At 38.8% G+C, this 16,994-nt stretch overlaps 2 protein-coding genes across 4 annotated transcripts; one reads left to right on the top strand and one right to left on the bottom strand.

Annotated features, from left to right (window-relative positions):
• Positions 1–136: 136 nt before the first annotated feature.
• grwd1 (glutamate-rich WD repeat containing 1) lies at positions 137–10,837 on the top strand. Of its 2 annotated transcripts, XM_079837926.1 has the most exons (8): positions 142–376; positions 1,202–1,319; positions 1,419–1,581; positions 1,801–2,011; positions 5,129–5,271; positions 5,364–5,555; positions 9,279–9,635; positions 9,719–10,837. In XM_079837926.1, the coding sequence occupies exons 1-7, from the start codon at positions 163–165 to the stop codon at positions 9,585–9,587; spliced, it is 1,350 nt and encodes a 449-aa protein (XP_079694052.1). In that variant the 5' UTR covers positions 142–162; the 3' UTR covers positions 9,588–9,635; positions 9,719–10,837. The 2 variants fall into 2 exon arrangements, with proteins under 2 accessions (XP_079694051.1, XP_079694052.1); XM_079837925.1 differs by having other exon boundaries at positions 137–376; positions 9,279–10,771.
• Positions 10,767–15,707, bottom strand: cdc42ep5 (CDC42 effector protein (Rho GTPase binding) 5). Of its 2 annotated transcripts, XR_013818091.1 has the most exons (4): positions 15,543–15,707; positions 15,328–15,396; positions 12,023–13,704; positions 10,767–11,215 (listed from the first exon to the last, which is right to left on the bottom strand). XR_013818091.1 is itself a non-coding variant. In XM_079837927.1 (3 exons), exon 3 carries the CDS (start codon positions 13,694–13,696, stop codon positions 12,800–12,802), a length of 897 nt encoding a protein of 298 aa, XP_079694053.1. In that variant the 5' UTR covers positions 13,697–13,704; positions 15,328–15,396; positions 15,543–15,697; the 3' UTR covers positions 10,767–12,799. The 2 variants fall into 2 exon arrangements, 1 of the variants encoding a protein (XP_079694053.1); XM_079837927.1 differs by having other exon boundaries at positions 10,767–13,704; positions 15,543–15,697.
• Between the last annotated feature and the right edge of the window lie 1,287 nt (positions 15,708–16,994).

The raw sequence follows: 16,994 nt of genomic DNA, 5'->3' as shown, positions 1-16,994 counted from the left end.
TATGTTACAGATATAATAATTAAGAAGGATTTCTGGAAAACACTCTCTCTGGTACAACAGTTCCCGCTAGCCCGTGGACCTGGGTGCTTTCCAACTCTGTACAGGGCACGGCGTGCGCTTTAAACCACGTGACGTGGAGCGGAAATACTCCGTTCTCTCAAAATGTCCGCGGCCGGTGAAGACACGTTGCCTCTGGAGGATGATGAGTTTGAGGACATGGAAGCGAGTGGAAGCGACGCGGAGGATGTGGAGGGAGGTGGACAGAACGGGGACGGAGAGGAAAAAGTTTATGTCCCCGGTCTGCAGGCGCTTCAGCCGGGAGAAGAGCTCGAGATGGACCGCTCCGCTTACCGCCTGTACCACGAGTGCCAGACTGGTCAGTTTGCTGAACATGTCCGATCACTAAAACACAGACAAGCATGGTCGATTTATGTATACATGCGGTTTGCTGTATATACAACATATTGCACAAATCTACCAACAAAATAAAGTGTTTGAAGTACTGTCAACTATAATGTAGGACCATGGTGTTTGTATTACAGTGTGTAAGTGGTACGATACCAGGTTTTTTTTATACATCTTTGCTAAGAAATATCTGGGTATGTCACCCTAAAGTGTATTTCTTATGTGTGTATAATCATTGAAAATTAAAATGTCAGAAAATATTGTCACAATATCCTAATGGCAATGTCGTTTTTATTATTATTTGTATTATTATATTTTGAATTTACCAATTCTCATTACTCTAACGCATTCTGACATTTTTCTTTTGGCATGCTCAATGTCGTAACACAGTATTACAATAAGAATGTTTCACAATTAAACAATAAAAGCTAAACAATGATTTTTATTTTAATATCAAAGTTACTGAAACAAATGGTGTTGTCATGAATAGTACTTTTTTAAATAATGTTTGTCATATGATAGTGAGAATGGGGTTTTGAGGAAGATTAAGGCGTTCTTCATCAAATCCATTTTTCTTTGAGCAAAATTTTTTGATTTCCCCCCCTTTCTATTCTTAAAATGAGTGAAATATGGCCTGGATATTTTGACCGGTTTTGTGAGAACGTCTTGAAGCCCAATTAACGTGAATTATAATATAATAACTTTTACGTTAACAACCAGCTGTATCAGTTTCAAAACCATACCTGCTCTCTTCTTAATTTCAAATATAATAGGTGAACTTCTCTTTCCTTTGCAGGTGCCCCATGTCTGAGTTTTGATGTGGTGCGTGATGGTGAAGGAGAGGGGAGGGAGCAGTTTCCTCTCTCTATGGTGCTTTGTGCTGGTACACAGGCGGACACAGCGCTCAGCAACAGGTAAACTGGCAACAAAACTGTCAGAGTTTATTACTTTTCATTTTCTTTGGCTTCTTATAAAGACCTAGAGATAATGAAATTTTCTCTATCTCTATCCAGGCTTATTGTCATGCGCATGCACAATCTTCATGAAACCGAAAAAGAAGAAGACGATAATGAAAGCAGTGATGGAGAAAGTGATGAAGATGAGGAAGATGAGGATAAGAAACCACAGTTGGAACTGGCCATGATGCCACATTATGGCGGGATCAACAGAGTCAGAGTAAGTATTTAATTTCATATTTACTCTTCATATATATGTTCAGTTTGTCTCAGTTGTTCAATCTTTTTATGTCCATACAAATATTTACATGTAATAAAAAATTTGCTGGAGAGAAAAAAAAGCAGTTGAATGTTTCTCTTCTTGCTGAGTACAAATCAGATATGTATTCCAGTTTAACTTTCTCACTCATCTAAAGTTATTATCTTTATACTTGAATAGGTCACCCAGCGAGGGGAACAGGCACTGGCTGCTGTCTGGTCAGAGAAAGGCCTGGTGGAGATTTTTGACCTCCGACCTCAGCTTGAGGCAGTACATAGTTCATCAGTGATGTCGGCCTTCATCAAGCAACAGAAGGAAGCCACGCCCCTTTTCAGTTTTACTGGTCACATGTCAGAAGGATTTGCCATTGATTGGTCACCCAAGGTACCAGGTGGGTAATATGAGGTGTGTTTGCCATGAAACGACACTGTGCAGACTAGGGGTGTAATGCTTCAAATTGCTCACGGTTCAATATTTGCTATGTTCAGGGCAAAAGGGACTACTGTCAAATAAAAATAAAGAAAATAAGAACAAATTATCTAACTAAAAGCAACAGCGCAAATAAAATAAACAGTGCTTTTCAGTTTTTTCAGGTAGGTCTAACATTAGTTGAAAAAAGTAATCAAATGTAAAATAACATTGCATATTTCTGTGTATAAATGAATAGATTAATCCTTATTAAAGTTACAAAAGCTATTCAGTCAAGAGCAGTGAGTGATTTCCTTGTCTTTTGTTGTTTTGAATAATGCGCTGTCTGAGATGTGCGTGCGCTTCGGATGAGTACACACGCACACACACGCACGCACACACACACACACACACACACACACACACACACACACAAATACACACAAATACAAGTCTTATCACAGCATCCATGCGAGGAGAATGGTACGGTTCGATTTAAAAAAATATTTTTTATTTTATTTAAGCGAGAACCATTACACCCCTATGTAGACCGATCGGTGTATAACATCAAAGTGCTATGAGAATGATTAGAGAGCAGGTGGCTCTGTATGCTTTGGGATCTGTCTCACGGTGCTTTATTATTGTACACCGATCAGTCTGCGCCGCTTCACACACCTATGGATTGTGACCTTAGACACTGTGTTCCACATTAGTATGCAAGTGACATCAGTAGGATTTCAGTACAAAAAAACATTCAGATTTTAGTTTGTTTGTTTTATTTGTCCATATCTTTTTAGATAACTGGTATCAATCTCAGACATGTTTGTTAAATAGTTTGCCAGGTCTTCTTAGGTAAATGGAAAACCTGCTTAAAAAGGTTGAGCAAGTCACAGTTCTCATGCAATATGGGGAAGAAGAAAGATCTTTCTGAAGATGAAAAGCATGAAATGTTGCAATGTGTTGCAGAAGGCATGAAAACAACTAATATTGTGTTAAAACTGAATGGAGATGATCAAACTTTTAAAAGATTTGTGAGTGATTTTTAGAGCACAGAAGAAACCCGGTTAGATAAAGGCGTATTTTTTAAAAATCTGACTCTTTCTGTGATTAAGTGCTATAATCGGGTCCCTGGTGCATCTACCAACCCAGAAAATGTGAAAAAGGACAACCCAGTAACTTTGTTTTGGTAAGCCTTTCTCTGCAAGCACATGAAAAAACGAGGCGCTCAGATTTTCTGACGTAGGAATATCTTATTATAATATTACCGCCCCTTAATCTGCTCGTTTCCACCCACGGCACCACTGTTTTGTTTTCGCAAGCGACAACGGTGAACAAGACCCTTGTGTGTATTTGACAGTTTAAACACAACATAAATGCGAAAGAGAAGTTACTCACGAGACTTGATGTCTGACAGCCAGTTGTCTGTGTGCGTGGGCTTCAGATAAGTGCGCTCTGAAAACGATCCAATAGAAGTTTAAACTAATATAGCTTTAAAACGCGTGGAAATAATAAACTTTAATGATGAAAGAAGAACTATGCTATCCGTGAGAGTGATCGCGATATATATATAATCAAAACCAAGCAGATGTCTTAGTATTTGGCAGAGAATCCGATTGAGGCAGGAACTATGTGGAGAGGGGGCGGCACACAGCAGCTCATTTACATTTAAAGGCACATGCCCGAAAACAGCCTGTTCTTAACTGTAGTCAGAAATGGGTATTTACAACATGGATTTATAAATGATCTGTGAGGTATTTTAAGCTGAAACTTCACAGACACATTCTGGGGACATCTGAGACTTAAATTACATCTTGTAAAAATGGGCATACTAGGTCCCCTTTAAGGAAAGTTTCTGTCAAACAAATTAATTGAATTAAAAGGACAGCTCTGGAGTCTCCAGAACCTCTCTAAGCAGGCTGGCAGTTGTACATAAAATTTAGAAATGCATTAAGGCCCCGTCCACATGGACACGTGTTAAGCTGTATACGTAAAAAAATTGTATCATATCAGATCCGTCGCTTTAGGAGCCAGAAAAAAACTGTATTTTTTTTAAAACCGGGACCCAGAGTGGATAAATCTGAAATCGGCACTCTTGCGTTTTCGTGTGTACAGCCAATACGTATATTTTGTGAAACGGTGATGTTGTCACACCACGTACCGCATGGTAAAGACTAGAAGTGATAAAGCTGGGCATGCGCACATCAATATTGCATCATTTAATTACTGTATTTGCATTGTAAGGGTAGGTTTAGGGTTGGGGTAGGGGTAGGTGTAGGTGTTAATAATACACAATCTGGTGAGTAGCAAATGTATTTATTGTTATTTTATCGTGAGATTTTGCCCCTCCTTCGACCGTTGTAGTACCCCTTCTAGCCACAACTCTTCTTCTCTGTTTTTAGTGTATTTCTGTGGCAGAATTACAGCGCCAGATACTGGCCTGGCATGTATACTACATCGTTTTGAGTCGGTTTTCAGTGGTTTCGTCTGTATGCAGATATTTCCTGAGACGAGGGGAAAAAAAAGATTGGATAGGGAAAGCTCTGGCTTCGTTTGGATGTGGCCTAAGACTCATTTTTAAATAGTTTTATTCACCAATGAACGCTGTACTACAATGTATGGTCTGCCCTTTTAATACAATTAATTAGTTTGACAGAAAATAAGCCTTTGTCTGAGTTCTTCTGTGCTCTAAATCGCTCACACAAAGTTTGATAATCTCGGTTCAGTTTTCACAAAATATTAGTTGTTTTCATGCCTTTTACATAACATTGAACCATTTAATGCTTTTCATCTTCAGAAAGATCTTTCTTCCTCCCCAATCTCTTCAAGTAAGTTGTCCATTTACCTAAGTAGACCTGGCAAACTTCTTAACAAGCCTGTCTGAGATTGACACCAGTTATCTAAAAAGATATGAGAAACAAACACAATAAATCTGAATGTTTATTGTACTGAAATCCCACTGATATGTCCCTTGCATAATAATTGGTGTAACAGTGTATAAAACAGACAGAACAGTGTCTTATCTATATACAAATAGATGTCTACTCTAGACTAAAGGAACAACTGACTTAGACTCAAATCATTTTATGTTTACCTACCTTAGGACGCCTGGTAAGCGGCGACTGCAAGAAGAACATTCATGTCTGGGAGCCACAGGAGGGTGGGACTTGGAAGATTGACCAACGACCTTTCAGCTCGCACAGCAAGTCTGTTGAGGACCTACAGTGGTCACCTACTGAAGCCACGGTGTGTCAGTCAACAGAGAAAGATGATTTTAAGATACTTTTCTACAACAAGAGGATGTAATGTCTAAATTAGTGTTTCACTCTCACCCCCAGGTTTTTGCATCTTGCTCCATGGATCAGTCCATTCGCATTTGGGACCTAAGAGCACCACCTAATTCTATGCTTTCAGCCAATGAGGCTCATTCTTCAGATGTCAATGTTATCAGCTGGAACCGGACTGAACCATTTATTTTGTCTGGAGGAGATGATGGCCTCCTGAAAGTTTGGGATTTAAGGCAGTTCCAGGTGAGCATGAGCAAGAGGCAACAAATAATAACATATTTTATTTTCCAACTGAAGGAAAATGCCAAAGCGAAACGAGTCAGCTTGGGATCATGTGAAGAGACAAAAGCAATGGATGCCATATAAACCCATAGCAGAACTGTTTGCCAGGTATATTGTTCGGATGTTTGGAACAACCTACCTGCAAACTACAGTACTGTGAAAAGTTAAAGACAAATGTGAAAAATGCTGTAAAGTTAGGATCTTTTCAAATATATAGCTATGAATAGTTAATGGTCTGAAGGATTTCTGAAAAAAGTATCTTATGCTCACCACTAAAGGCCTGTTCACACCGGGACGATTTTCGCACGCGTTTATCGCCGACGTTTAACGCCTCGTGACTAAACAATGGGCGCCAATGTGAGTGTGCACACCGACGCGCAAAACAGCAGGCGTAAAAGCGTCATTTAAAAAAAAAAACGCCTCGGGTTCGTTTTTTATTTTGACGCGCCGTGTTAAAAACTGGCTGACCAATGAGATCTGCGCTTTTGTTCACGTGCCTGGAGCTGCTGAAGTGACAGTAAAACACGACTTGGTGGCGCTCAAGCACAAAATCGGTCTTGCCGAGCACACATTGATACGACGAAGAAGTAGTAAGTAGACAAAGAAGAAGATGAGCTGCTAATGCTGCTTGCCAGTTAGCAAAAAGTGTGTGAATGGTTTTGGCCATAGACATAGTATTTATGTGCTTGCCAAAACCACAGATTTATTGTCTCTCTTCTTCTTCTGTGTGACAAGCGAGTGTCAGAAGCGTAAAGTGCCGCAGCACCACCTTGTGTACCGGGAGTGCTATCTACTGAATATGCACGTTCACTTGGCGCATCGCCAGTGAAAATCACTTGGGTGTGAACACTCAAGACGCGCCGAAAAACGTCATGAAAAACGCTGGCGAAAAGCGCGTGCGATATTTGTCCCGGTGTGTACAAGCCATAGACTGTAAAAAAATATGGACGTAGTGTCCGTGAAGTCACCCATAGGGTTCTGATGAGTATGGACGAGATGGCCGTTGCCATCTTGGTAGCGCGTCACTCCCGGATAACAGAAAATGGGCAAAAAGGCGGGACGTGGGCGGAGCTGAAGTGACGCGATGACTAACATACAGTAGATAAATGGCTTTCCGACTGTCACTCGAAGTAGCCACGCCCTTAATTATGCAGAACTTTAATGCTTTATATAATGTAAACCAGTCCCTCCAGAAAAACGCGATTATGCGATCGCGTGATTTAACGCATAATCATCCAAAGTCCGCATATTCATGCGGGGGCCGCATTTTTTCAAATACGCCGCACTTTCGCCGCATAAATTGCCTATTTCCGCGTGCAAAATATGCGGGGCTATCATGATTTCATAATCCCCGCATTTTCGTTGCAAAAAAAGTCATATATATTAGCAGAAAGTTGAAAAATTTTCTTTTGAAATTTTCTTGAAAAGTTTACTTCACACAAGAGCCGCCATTTCCGCCTATTGCCATGGGAACGTTTTGAAGTGACGTGATTACCCGACGCGAACGTCATCGAAAAGCTTCAAACCCCGTGGAGAAACCATAGATACCGGTGAAACCATGATGAAGCACAAACTCCCATTGGCCAACAAAAATAACAGCAAAAGAGCAAAGCAGTTTCCCTGTGTGCTGACTGATTTCAAAACACAGCATCATGAAGCTTTGAAGCGTTATGAATCAATGAGGCGATTCAGCGGTTTGAAGCGTTATGAATCAATGAGTTGATTCAGCGGTTTGAAGCATTATGAATCAATGAGTCGATTCAGCGGGTTGGATCGCCAAAGTCACGTATTTCAGCAGTTTGACACGCGATCCGAATCATGAATCGACTCGATGATTCATAGCATCATGATGCTGTGTTTTGAAATCAGTCATCACTATATAAGTCGTTATTTAGTTTTTTTTGCACACAATAACTATTATCGGCGCTTCATAAAGTTATTGTAGAACCACTGTAGTGAGATGGACTTTGTAACGACGTCTTTAGTAGGCTACCTTTTATGGGTCTTGAGAGTGTACATTGTGCCAATGGAGGCCTTTCTGAGCCATCGGAATTCAACTAAAATATCTTAATTTGTGTCCAACAACATAAAGGGAAGTCATTAATGACAGAATTTTCATTTTTAGGTGAACTAACCCTTTAAGAGATTGCACTTTGTGCATTGGAAGCACTCAAATGTCTGTTTTGTATAGCGACATCTGTAAAACAGGAAGTTATTTATTAATTTTTTCAGAAGTTGTAGCATATTCCTTTTGTAAAGCTACAGAACTTGATTGACTAAATGTTTTGTAAATTTGAGCCATTATTAAGGTCTTCAATAAAACAAGATGAGAACTTAAATATTCCAGCACTTTCTGTGATGTAGTGCTTTTTTTCTCTTTCTCATCAAACCGCAGTTTTTGCAAGTTCCCGCAATTTTATCGCATGAAATTGCATAAATATCCCGCATTTTTCATCGCATTTTTTAAGAAAACGTGCCGCATAATCAAGGATTTTTGCCCGCAACAATCACAAAAAAAAGCCTTTTTGAAATTTGAAAAAAAAAAATTTCTGGAAGGACTGGTAAACAAATGAGTTATAAAAAAATTCACCCCCCTCACAGTTGTCATGAAGGGCAAAATTAGCCGTATAGACCAAAACCACAATTTGTACCAGGCTGTAAATATGTTTTATTCTGCTGTGAAGTTGGGCATTTTAACATGGGGCTCAATGAGATTCTGCTCCCTTCTGGAGCCTGTCCCTAGTGGCCAGTCGATGAATTGCAGTTTAAGGCACTTCCGTATTGGCTTCAAGAGAAACTGCGGGAGGTTGCCGCTTGGTACAAGCCTTAAAGGCCCGGGCACACCCCGTCCGCGCGCAGCCCAAATTTTCAGACCGCGCGGACGGTCCGCGTGCAACAGCGCATGCGCCAGCAGTACAGAAGAGTCCACTAGGTGGCAATACGCACAGTATTGAGCACAGTCTTCAGCCGTTGAAGAAGAGTGTGCAAAGACCGGTTTAAAAACAACACACTTGAAAAAAAGAGAGAATTTTTGATTCTTCAGTGTTTCTTCCAAACTATGTTGCAATGGTGGATGCACTACAGTTCTTCTCCGATCATGCCCAGCGAATGTCCCGTTGATGACAGGACTCAGTGCTGCCCTCCGATGTCTGGTAGAGCATAGACACTTTTTTTACCGCGCATGTGTCGAACGCGATCATCCGCGCGCATCCGTTGTGAAGTATACTTTGAAAGACGCGCGGACAGGGCTGCGCGCGTGACGCGTCCGGGCGCGGTAAGTGAAGTATACCCGGGCCTTAAGGCTGCATTTACAGTAATATTGTAAAATATTATTACAATAAAAATATATTTTCTATTTTTATATAATGTGAAACGTAATTTATTGTGATATTATAGCTGTGTTTTTTTGCAGTCATTACTCCAGTGTCACAATTATTATTATTAGTAGTAGAAGTAGTAGTATTAAAACAGGATGACAGGACTTTTCAGAATACAGTCCTGGTATTCTTTACCAGGTTGAATATAAAATAATTTATTTAAATAGAAATCTTTTACTGTCACTTTTGATCCATTTAATTAGTTTTTGCTAGATGAAAACCTTTTTAAAAAATCTTACTGATCACAGAGTTTTAATTGGTAGCGTAGATGTTTTTTTTTACTGATCGCATGCATTTCTTTTTTCAGTCTGGACGTCCAGTGGCCAGTTTTAAGCAGCACAGTGCACCTGTGACGTCAGTGCAGTGGAGCCCTGTTGACTCCAGTGTGTTTGCCGCCTCCGGAGCTGATGACGTCATTAGCCAATGGGATCTGTCAGTGGAATCATGTGATGTGGGAGGACAGGCAGAGGGCTTAAAACAGCTACCACCACAGCTACTGTTCCTTCACCAGGGCCAGAAAGAAGTGAAGGAGCTCCACTGGCACCCACAGATTCCTGGTGTTCTCATTTCCACAGCGCTGTCAGGATTCAACATCTTCAGAACTATTTCTGTTTAACTGACTGTGTGTGTGTGTGTGTGTGTGTGTGTGTGTGTGTGTGTGTGTGTGTGTGTGTGTGTGTGTGTGTGTGTGTGTGTGTGTGTGTGTGTGTGTGTGTGTGTGTGTGTGTGTGTGTGTGTGTGTGATAGAGACAGAGAGTGAAAGAGAGACAGATTGGACAGATTTGTTTCAGGCAGACTGTGCATGTGTATAATTTTAAATGTACATAGATGGATGAATGGAACATCTTGGTGTGCATTTGTCATTTTCCCCACCCTTTTCTTCTACTTGTGGAACCAATTTTTCAAGTTCTTGAGACAGAAATTATGTAATTGTATGTGACAAATTACTAATTTGTGCTCGTTAAAACTCTGAATCATCATCTAGTCTGTTGGTTGTCGGTTTTATTAACTATTTACTATCTATTATTTTAAAAACCAGCATAAAAACAGCATAGAGCCACTTTTGGGTTAAAAAAAAGTTTAGAATTGTTTTCTCAGGCAACTTGATGGACATAACAGAGGAAGATATTTTAGTCTTTCAGTCTGAAAGCAGACTGCCGGTTTGAATTAAGGTTCATTTTTAAAACCATAGTAACATTACATATTAGAATAAACAGGAAAATGTATTTCTTCATGGAAAAAATGAGAGAACTCATAAATTTCTTCTTTATGTTTTGCCTTAGACAAATGTTTTTAATGCACTTTAATGTTAAACTTTAAAGAGTACTGAAGGAAATTTGATAATCCTAGATTTAGGTTATGTATCTCAAGGCTGAGGTGAAAACTGATATCTAATGAATTCAGTGACTGGAAAGAGGAAATAGTTTTAATATAGAAGGATGCCCTCCAGTGTAGGTATGAAGAAATGGCTTGTTTAATTTTTGGCCAAGTTTGTTTAAAAAACAATTGTAAATACTCCACTTCCAGCAGTTGGTAGCTTTTTTTTTTTTTTTTTTACTTTGATCCTTAGTTGATTCTGTAAAACAAATAATTCTGGACTCATGGTCATGTATGTGGCATCTGTAAAAGGAGTAAAAGAAAATCCATAACGTAATTTAGAATTATTCAGAAAAGTTTTGAGTGCAACTAAAAATCCATCTATTCATCCACCTACACATCCAAACATGCATTAATACATATAACATCAGGAAAAATGTTCCCACACTGATGCTATCAAAATAAAATGGGAGTTAAAGATAGTAAAGAATTCATTTATTTACTTGATTTTAAAATATAAAATATATATCAATAGAAATAGCATTACAAAAATGCATTTACCTTCAATCAGCACATTCAAAGAATACAAAATGCCAGTTGACAGTTTTCTAAAACTTTAATTACACATTTTGGTCTATCTACATTATTTCAATTGGCAGAGTGGTTTTGAGTGTAAAATAATTACTGATTGTCTGTTATTTAGCATTTAAATCATACAAATGTGAAAGCAAGATAAAAGCAACCTATTAAAGCTGTTCATGCTTCCCTTTATGAATCTGGTCAAAACCTACACTCAAATGATCAACCAGAATATGAGCTTTTTTGATTCACAGTTAAAAAACTATGCATTTTGCACTTGTTGCACTTTAAGGCTATTTTGTAGTGTGTAACTATATTGTGTGCATTTCATTTTTACACTTAAAGTCCCTGTAAAGGCAATTCTGAGATTTGTTTCTAAACACATTATAAATGTTAGAAATGTATTGCTGAAACACATTACAAAGACTGTGAACTATTAAGTACTGAATTCAGAAGTTAGACCGTTAAACAGTTTTTCACCGTTGCTGTGTTCAGGATTTTCTGGGCGGGGCTAAAACGGTGGCTCGATGACGCACTGGAGCCACCGAGCCTGGCTCCTCCCCTAACACGATCATAACTAGAGCACATTCGCAAAAGTTCGATCGCGAGTTACTGTTAGTACTGTTAGTTACTATAGTCAACAACTTACATAACAGCTTATAAAACAAAAACGACGAAGAGGTGGATTAATTTTGTGAACAGCAGCCTTGATGGAGAGCTGAGGATCATCACCGACACCTACCTCTGCAGTGACTTTACACCGGTTCGTTTTACAAACTTTCACCGGAGACAACTGGGATTCACTGATAATCCGCTGCAGAACCGACTATCCCCCGCCCAAGCCTTCATCCTCCCGTCCCGCCGACATCTGGTGCGTTGTGATCATAGACGCTCGTGATCAGTGAGTGTTGTCTTGTTTTGCTACTGCCGCTTTCCCGCGAGTGGGCGTGGTTTCGGCGCCGACAGCGGACACACCCCCAGCGTTTGAGAGCAGAGAATGCTGCTCATTTTTTCAGGTTTTTTATAAGCTATTTTATGTACTTCCCGAATTTTTTTATGATTCAAATTTGGCTGGGTGGTTAATAACACATTTATCTGTGGTGTGAGGAACTCAGAACACATGTTTAGTTTTGACTTTACAGGGACTTTAAAGACTACATCTCCTAAAACAAAAAGCAATCTGATTGCTTATTGCATTTTAGGATATGTATATATATATAATAATGAAAACTCCCAAGAGAAAATTCCAGCATTTGTGAATGCATTCAGCAACCTTGCATCTTCCCACAAAAAGAAAAGCTTCTTCGCTGGCTTTTCAGTGAAACTAAGTAAGACAAGGATGGAAAACATTTTTGGTGCCTTTTGTAAGGCACTGTGTATAACCATTACATAAACAATAATTAATAACTTTGTATGTGGTGTTTGGCTTAAAAAAAAAGAAAAAAGAGTTGACTGTTATTTTAAGCATCACCTTATTGTTCCATTTTGTACTGCAGGTATTCACTCTCCATTGAGATTAAAGCTGTATCCAGTTAACTGAAGAAGGTAAAGTGCCCTATAACAGAGCTATTACGTGAAAATAATAAACAGTTTTATATATCTTGGGAAATATATGCAGAAAATTGGTCTTGGGATATTCTTTAAGACACTTTCCATGGGAGACTCTCAAAATATGTATTTATAAAATCCAATAAAAAGACAAAACCGTAACATTGTCTTTCTTACATAAAATAGATTTGAAAATGAGCAAATACCATCGTAAACTTCAAAAGTGTGGAAAAGAGAGTTCCAAATAGTCCAGTTATTACCTCAAGAAGGAATTTTTCCTTAATTCTCCATGTTTGGATTTTTTTAAAGCATGATTCAGTTCACATGTTCCATCAGCGACGCTAATGACTTATTTTTGGTCCTCAAATCACTCGCTCTGTCCTCTTATAGGCCAATCTCATCATCAAACTCGTCCTCAAAAGTGTATCCTTGTTCTCCATTGACACCCTCCTCCTCTGAATCTGTTTCTAAAAGATGTTGGTCCTCTCTCCTCCGGTCCAACGGTGAGACTCCCTCATATTCTGAGCTCATTGAGGAAGGGGGGCTTGGAGAGTTGTCCTCCTTCCGATTAACCATCTCTGCTTGTCTTGGGTCTTTGTCGTAAACCATTCTCCCGCTAATCTCCTGCGTCCCCTTATTTGGGCTCATTTCTTCTTCGCCTTCCACGTCTAGCCCCTCAATTACTTCCTGTCGACCGATGATCTCATCACGTTTGTCGCTGAATCGCACTTTAGGCCTGAGCCCTTTTGATTTCACGCCATTCATCTCGTTCACTTGGTCATCTAGTTGGATCACCTCTTTGGTCACACTTTCCGTTCTCATCCTCTCATTCAACTCATTGGCAGCACTCCTTGGCACCATCATCACATCTCTTGTGCTCTTGCTGGGACTAAACACCTCTTCGTTGTCCTTGCGAGAACCCATGGTCAGTCCATCCATCACTCCCAGTACATCTCCTAAAATCGAAGGCCCTAAATCGAAGTCGAGGTCAAAAGAGGAAACTGAATCAGCGTGCCGGAGCTCACTTGGACCGGTATCTTCTGCATATTCAATATCATCGTTATGGTTCATCTGAATGTCTGTGGTCTCTAGAGTGGCTGCCCCGACTGGTTCCACAGAGTTGGGATTAGGACTAGAGGGGCCATGGGTGGACAGGAAGGAGGTGTCACCAAAAGCGTCTCCACCACGACCAATGTGCATGGTATGACGGAAATCACCCAGGGGAGCGGAGATCATGGTGGGGTCCAGACGAGGGGTCCGAGATGATTTGTGGAGAGGCATGGTAGCAACTGTGAAACGAAATTGCAAAGTCAGATGAAGGGAAAGGTGTAATAAAAACATTTAATACAACTACATTGCCCGGCAAAAAATAAATACAAAATTCACTGTTTGAATTCAAATGCTTAAGAGTCTATGATTGGATCGTTATTGCTTTTTTGTAGTTTTTCATTTCTTAAACTACCATGTAGGAAGACACTGGAGTAGACTTTACAGAGTGCTTGACTCTTGCATTGTCAATACAAGATCTTGACCAAAAATGTATGTACCTCTTGATGGAAATAACATCACAACATTTATTTCCATCAAGAGGTGCATCAATTTTTGGTCAAGATCTTGTGTTGGCAATGCAAGAGTCAAGCACTTTGTGAAGTCTACTCCAGTCCATCCCAAAGACTTTCAATGAATTTAAGGTCTGGACTCAGAGATGCCAATTCATGTGTGAAAATGATTCTTCATACTCCCTCCCAACCATTCTTTCGCAATTTGAGCCTCATGAATCTTGGCTTTGTCATCCTGAAATATGTCCATGATGTTTCTTCCTACATGGTTGTTTAAGAAAGGAAAAGCTACACACTCCATCAATTAGGGTTAGAAGAACTGTTAACAAACATATAACATACTAGAAACATAATAATCACAGCAATAATGATCCAGTCATAGATCAAGCATTTGCCTATTTAAATCCAAACAGCTAGGCTACTTTTTTGTTGTTGGCAAGGCTGTGTATAATATATTATATGCTGGTTGTTGCTCGATATTCACATTCCTAAATCCCCTAAATCATAAATATATATATCAGAATATTATATATTACTTATTATATTATAGTTAGTGAAACAGTTATAAAATAGTTACTGTCATTCCTACATTTCTTTCCTCAGACTGATTTCTCTGTAAATGCTGAAGTTTCCACACAGAGTGACTTAACTGCTCTGTTTTGGGTGAGGTGAGATTATATATACAACTCGTGGTCTTAAATCTTTAAATTTCCATATTTTATCCATAATCATCAGGTATGAAATCATCACGTAGCACAAAACAGAGCTATGATTGCGTAAAGGTTGTGAAAAAAGCAGTTGACAGACGCCAAATCCAAGCTCGGACTTGTATGTGAAGAGCATTCTTGCCTCGAGCATTCTCGCGAGGTCGAGACTGAGAAACATTATGAACGTGCGGTTACATCTTTTTAAAACTTAATTTAATTAAATAATTGACACACAGAAATGTAACTCGTTTATGGAGCCTATAGAATAGGCTACTTTTGAAGCTCGTGGATAGTTTCTAATACTTCAAAATTCAAACAAAATACTTAATAATGAAATAAAAAGTATTTTTTTTTTACTCTTTATAGGCCTAACGTTAGTTGTTAAAAATCAACTTTTGGTATCATCCAAGAAATGTATTCGATATGCGTTATATCTCCTGACCTGTTCATAAACAACTGCAACAGCTGGAAAGGGTATTAATTCTAGCGGGGCGTCTTTACCCAGATCTATTCACCACGGGTAACTTATACGATAAAAATACAATTTATGAGGTTAGTTCTACTGATAAATACTATAAAACAACTTTTTTATACATTTATACACTGGATGAAAACGAAATAGAGTTGCAGCCACGTTAAATCTTACCAGTGGTATTTCAATTTTAAGCAGAAGACCTGCCTGTTGCCCAGGAAAGCGTCGCCCTGTCCAATGAAACTGTAATAGAGCAAAAATCAAAAGTGTGTTTCAAATAGTATAGTTTAATGCAATGAATGTCTCTTAAAGTGGGAGTAACTGCAAAAGTTACGCGCCCAACGGAGTTACCGAATCGGTTTCCTTTAAAACGAGGGAATTAGACTTACTTTGATCACCGTGTGCTTGTCAACGGGGCTGTACCTATTTGTTCCTCTTTGAACCAAATGTTTCTTTAAATATCTTCGCTTTCCTTCTTTTACAGACTTTTCTGGCGTCGCTCTTCTCTCCGATATTTCTTTTTTTTCCTTTAGGGATGGGCAAGGAAGTGACGTGAGTTTTACATGGGAGCGCTTTGGCAACAGCTGTAATAGTGAATGAACGCAGCGCTGAGCGCTGCCTTTGGCCTATGCATTGTTTTCCTTTCAGAACAAAATTTCACATTCATTTTCTTTGATTTTTCAACCTAACTCAAGTGAAGAATCAGGAGTAAAAGTGTGGCTGGAACCAGGCAATTGGTCATCTAAAAAAGTAATGAGAATCTTTAACAAAATAGGTGATGCAATTTTTTTTAAAAGTGAGACGAAATATAAGAGTAGGACTTATGCAGGGACTGTTTGTGTGTTTGAGTTTATTGCCATGGTTGAATAACAATGAGAACACTTTTTGGAATCCCGTCTGTCAACATTTTGAACAGAGCTTGTCGAAGCAGAACCTGTTCTAATTTGTTTTGTTTTTGAATCTCCATGTATAGGCCTATCACTTTCACCATCAATATTATAATAGAAGTAGTTACAAAGGTCATGATGAAAAAGTTTGATTTCTTTGAGTAAAAAAGGTGACCTAAATAATAGTCAGAAAAATATTTTAGTCTGTTTTATAGCAGACTGCTATAAAAATATCCATCATATATAAATATCAGTCATCACGCAATATCTCCCAATAATAAGTATTAGAAATTTATATTTATATGTGATCAAAGACAAAGCCCTGTAGTTTTTATTTTGGGAAGCAAATATATAATGCAATGTGATTGATAAATGTTCAAATAAATGCTCCTCGAAAGCCTGTTTTTAAAATATGGAACCTATAAAACACAATATATAAAACACACACACACACACACACACACACACACACACACACACACACACACACACACACACACACACACACACACACACACACACACACACACACACACACACACACACACACACACACACACACATAAAAGTTTACCTTAATATATTAATAATATGATCATATAAAAGTTATACTTATGTTTAATTTACTTATGTTCATAAAAATAATTAAAGATTTAATTTTAAATTCAAGCATCAAATACAGTATGCTTATGTGGTTAAGAAAACGGAGATCATTGAATTAATTATAGATTAAAGGCTACAACTGACATTCTTTCTGCTTTGGTGGTCTACATTTCCTGCCTGGAAAGAGAATTCAAGGATGCTGCAGCTGAGCCATGAATCACATCACATCACTTCCTCTTTCTTAGCACAGCTTATGTCACACTAAAATACTATCGCCTGAGTTACTAATACAATGATGAATGGCTGGAAGTGTTGTCAGTGTATGAGGTCACATATGAAACCCAACATTAT

Source organism: Gobio gobio (assembly GCF_949357685.1).
Source record: "Gobio gobio genome assembly, chromosome: 15".
Classification (NCBI taxonomy): Eukaryota; Metazoa; Chordata; class Actinopteri; order Cypriniformes; family Gobionidae; genus Gobio; species Gobio gobio.
Note: the sequence above shows the minus strand (reverse complement) of the source record. Positions and strands in the feature narration are given on the sequence as shown.

What these genes read in the sequence shown, in the direction of transcription:
- grwd1 (XM_079837926.1), top strand. Translation starts at nt 163, where the DNA reads ATGTCCGCGGCCGGTGAAGACACGTTGCCTCTGGAGGATGATGAGTTT. An exon ending in GACACAGCGCTCAGCAACAG is followed by an intron (nt 1,320 to 1,418) that starts GTAAACTGGCAA and finishes ATCTCTATCCAG; the next exon opens with GCTTATTGTCATGCGCATGC. An exon ending in GGTCACCTACTGAAGCCACG is followed by an intron (nt 5,272 to 5,363) that starts GTGTGTCAGTCA and finishes TCTCACCCCCAG; the next exon opens with GTTTTTGCATCTTGCTCCAT.
- cdc42ep5 (XM_079837927.1), bottom strand. Translation starts at nt 13,696, where the DNA reads ATGCCTCTCCACAAATCATCTCGGACCCCTCGTCTGGACCCCACCATG.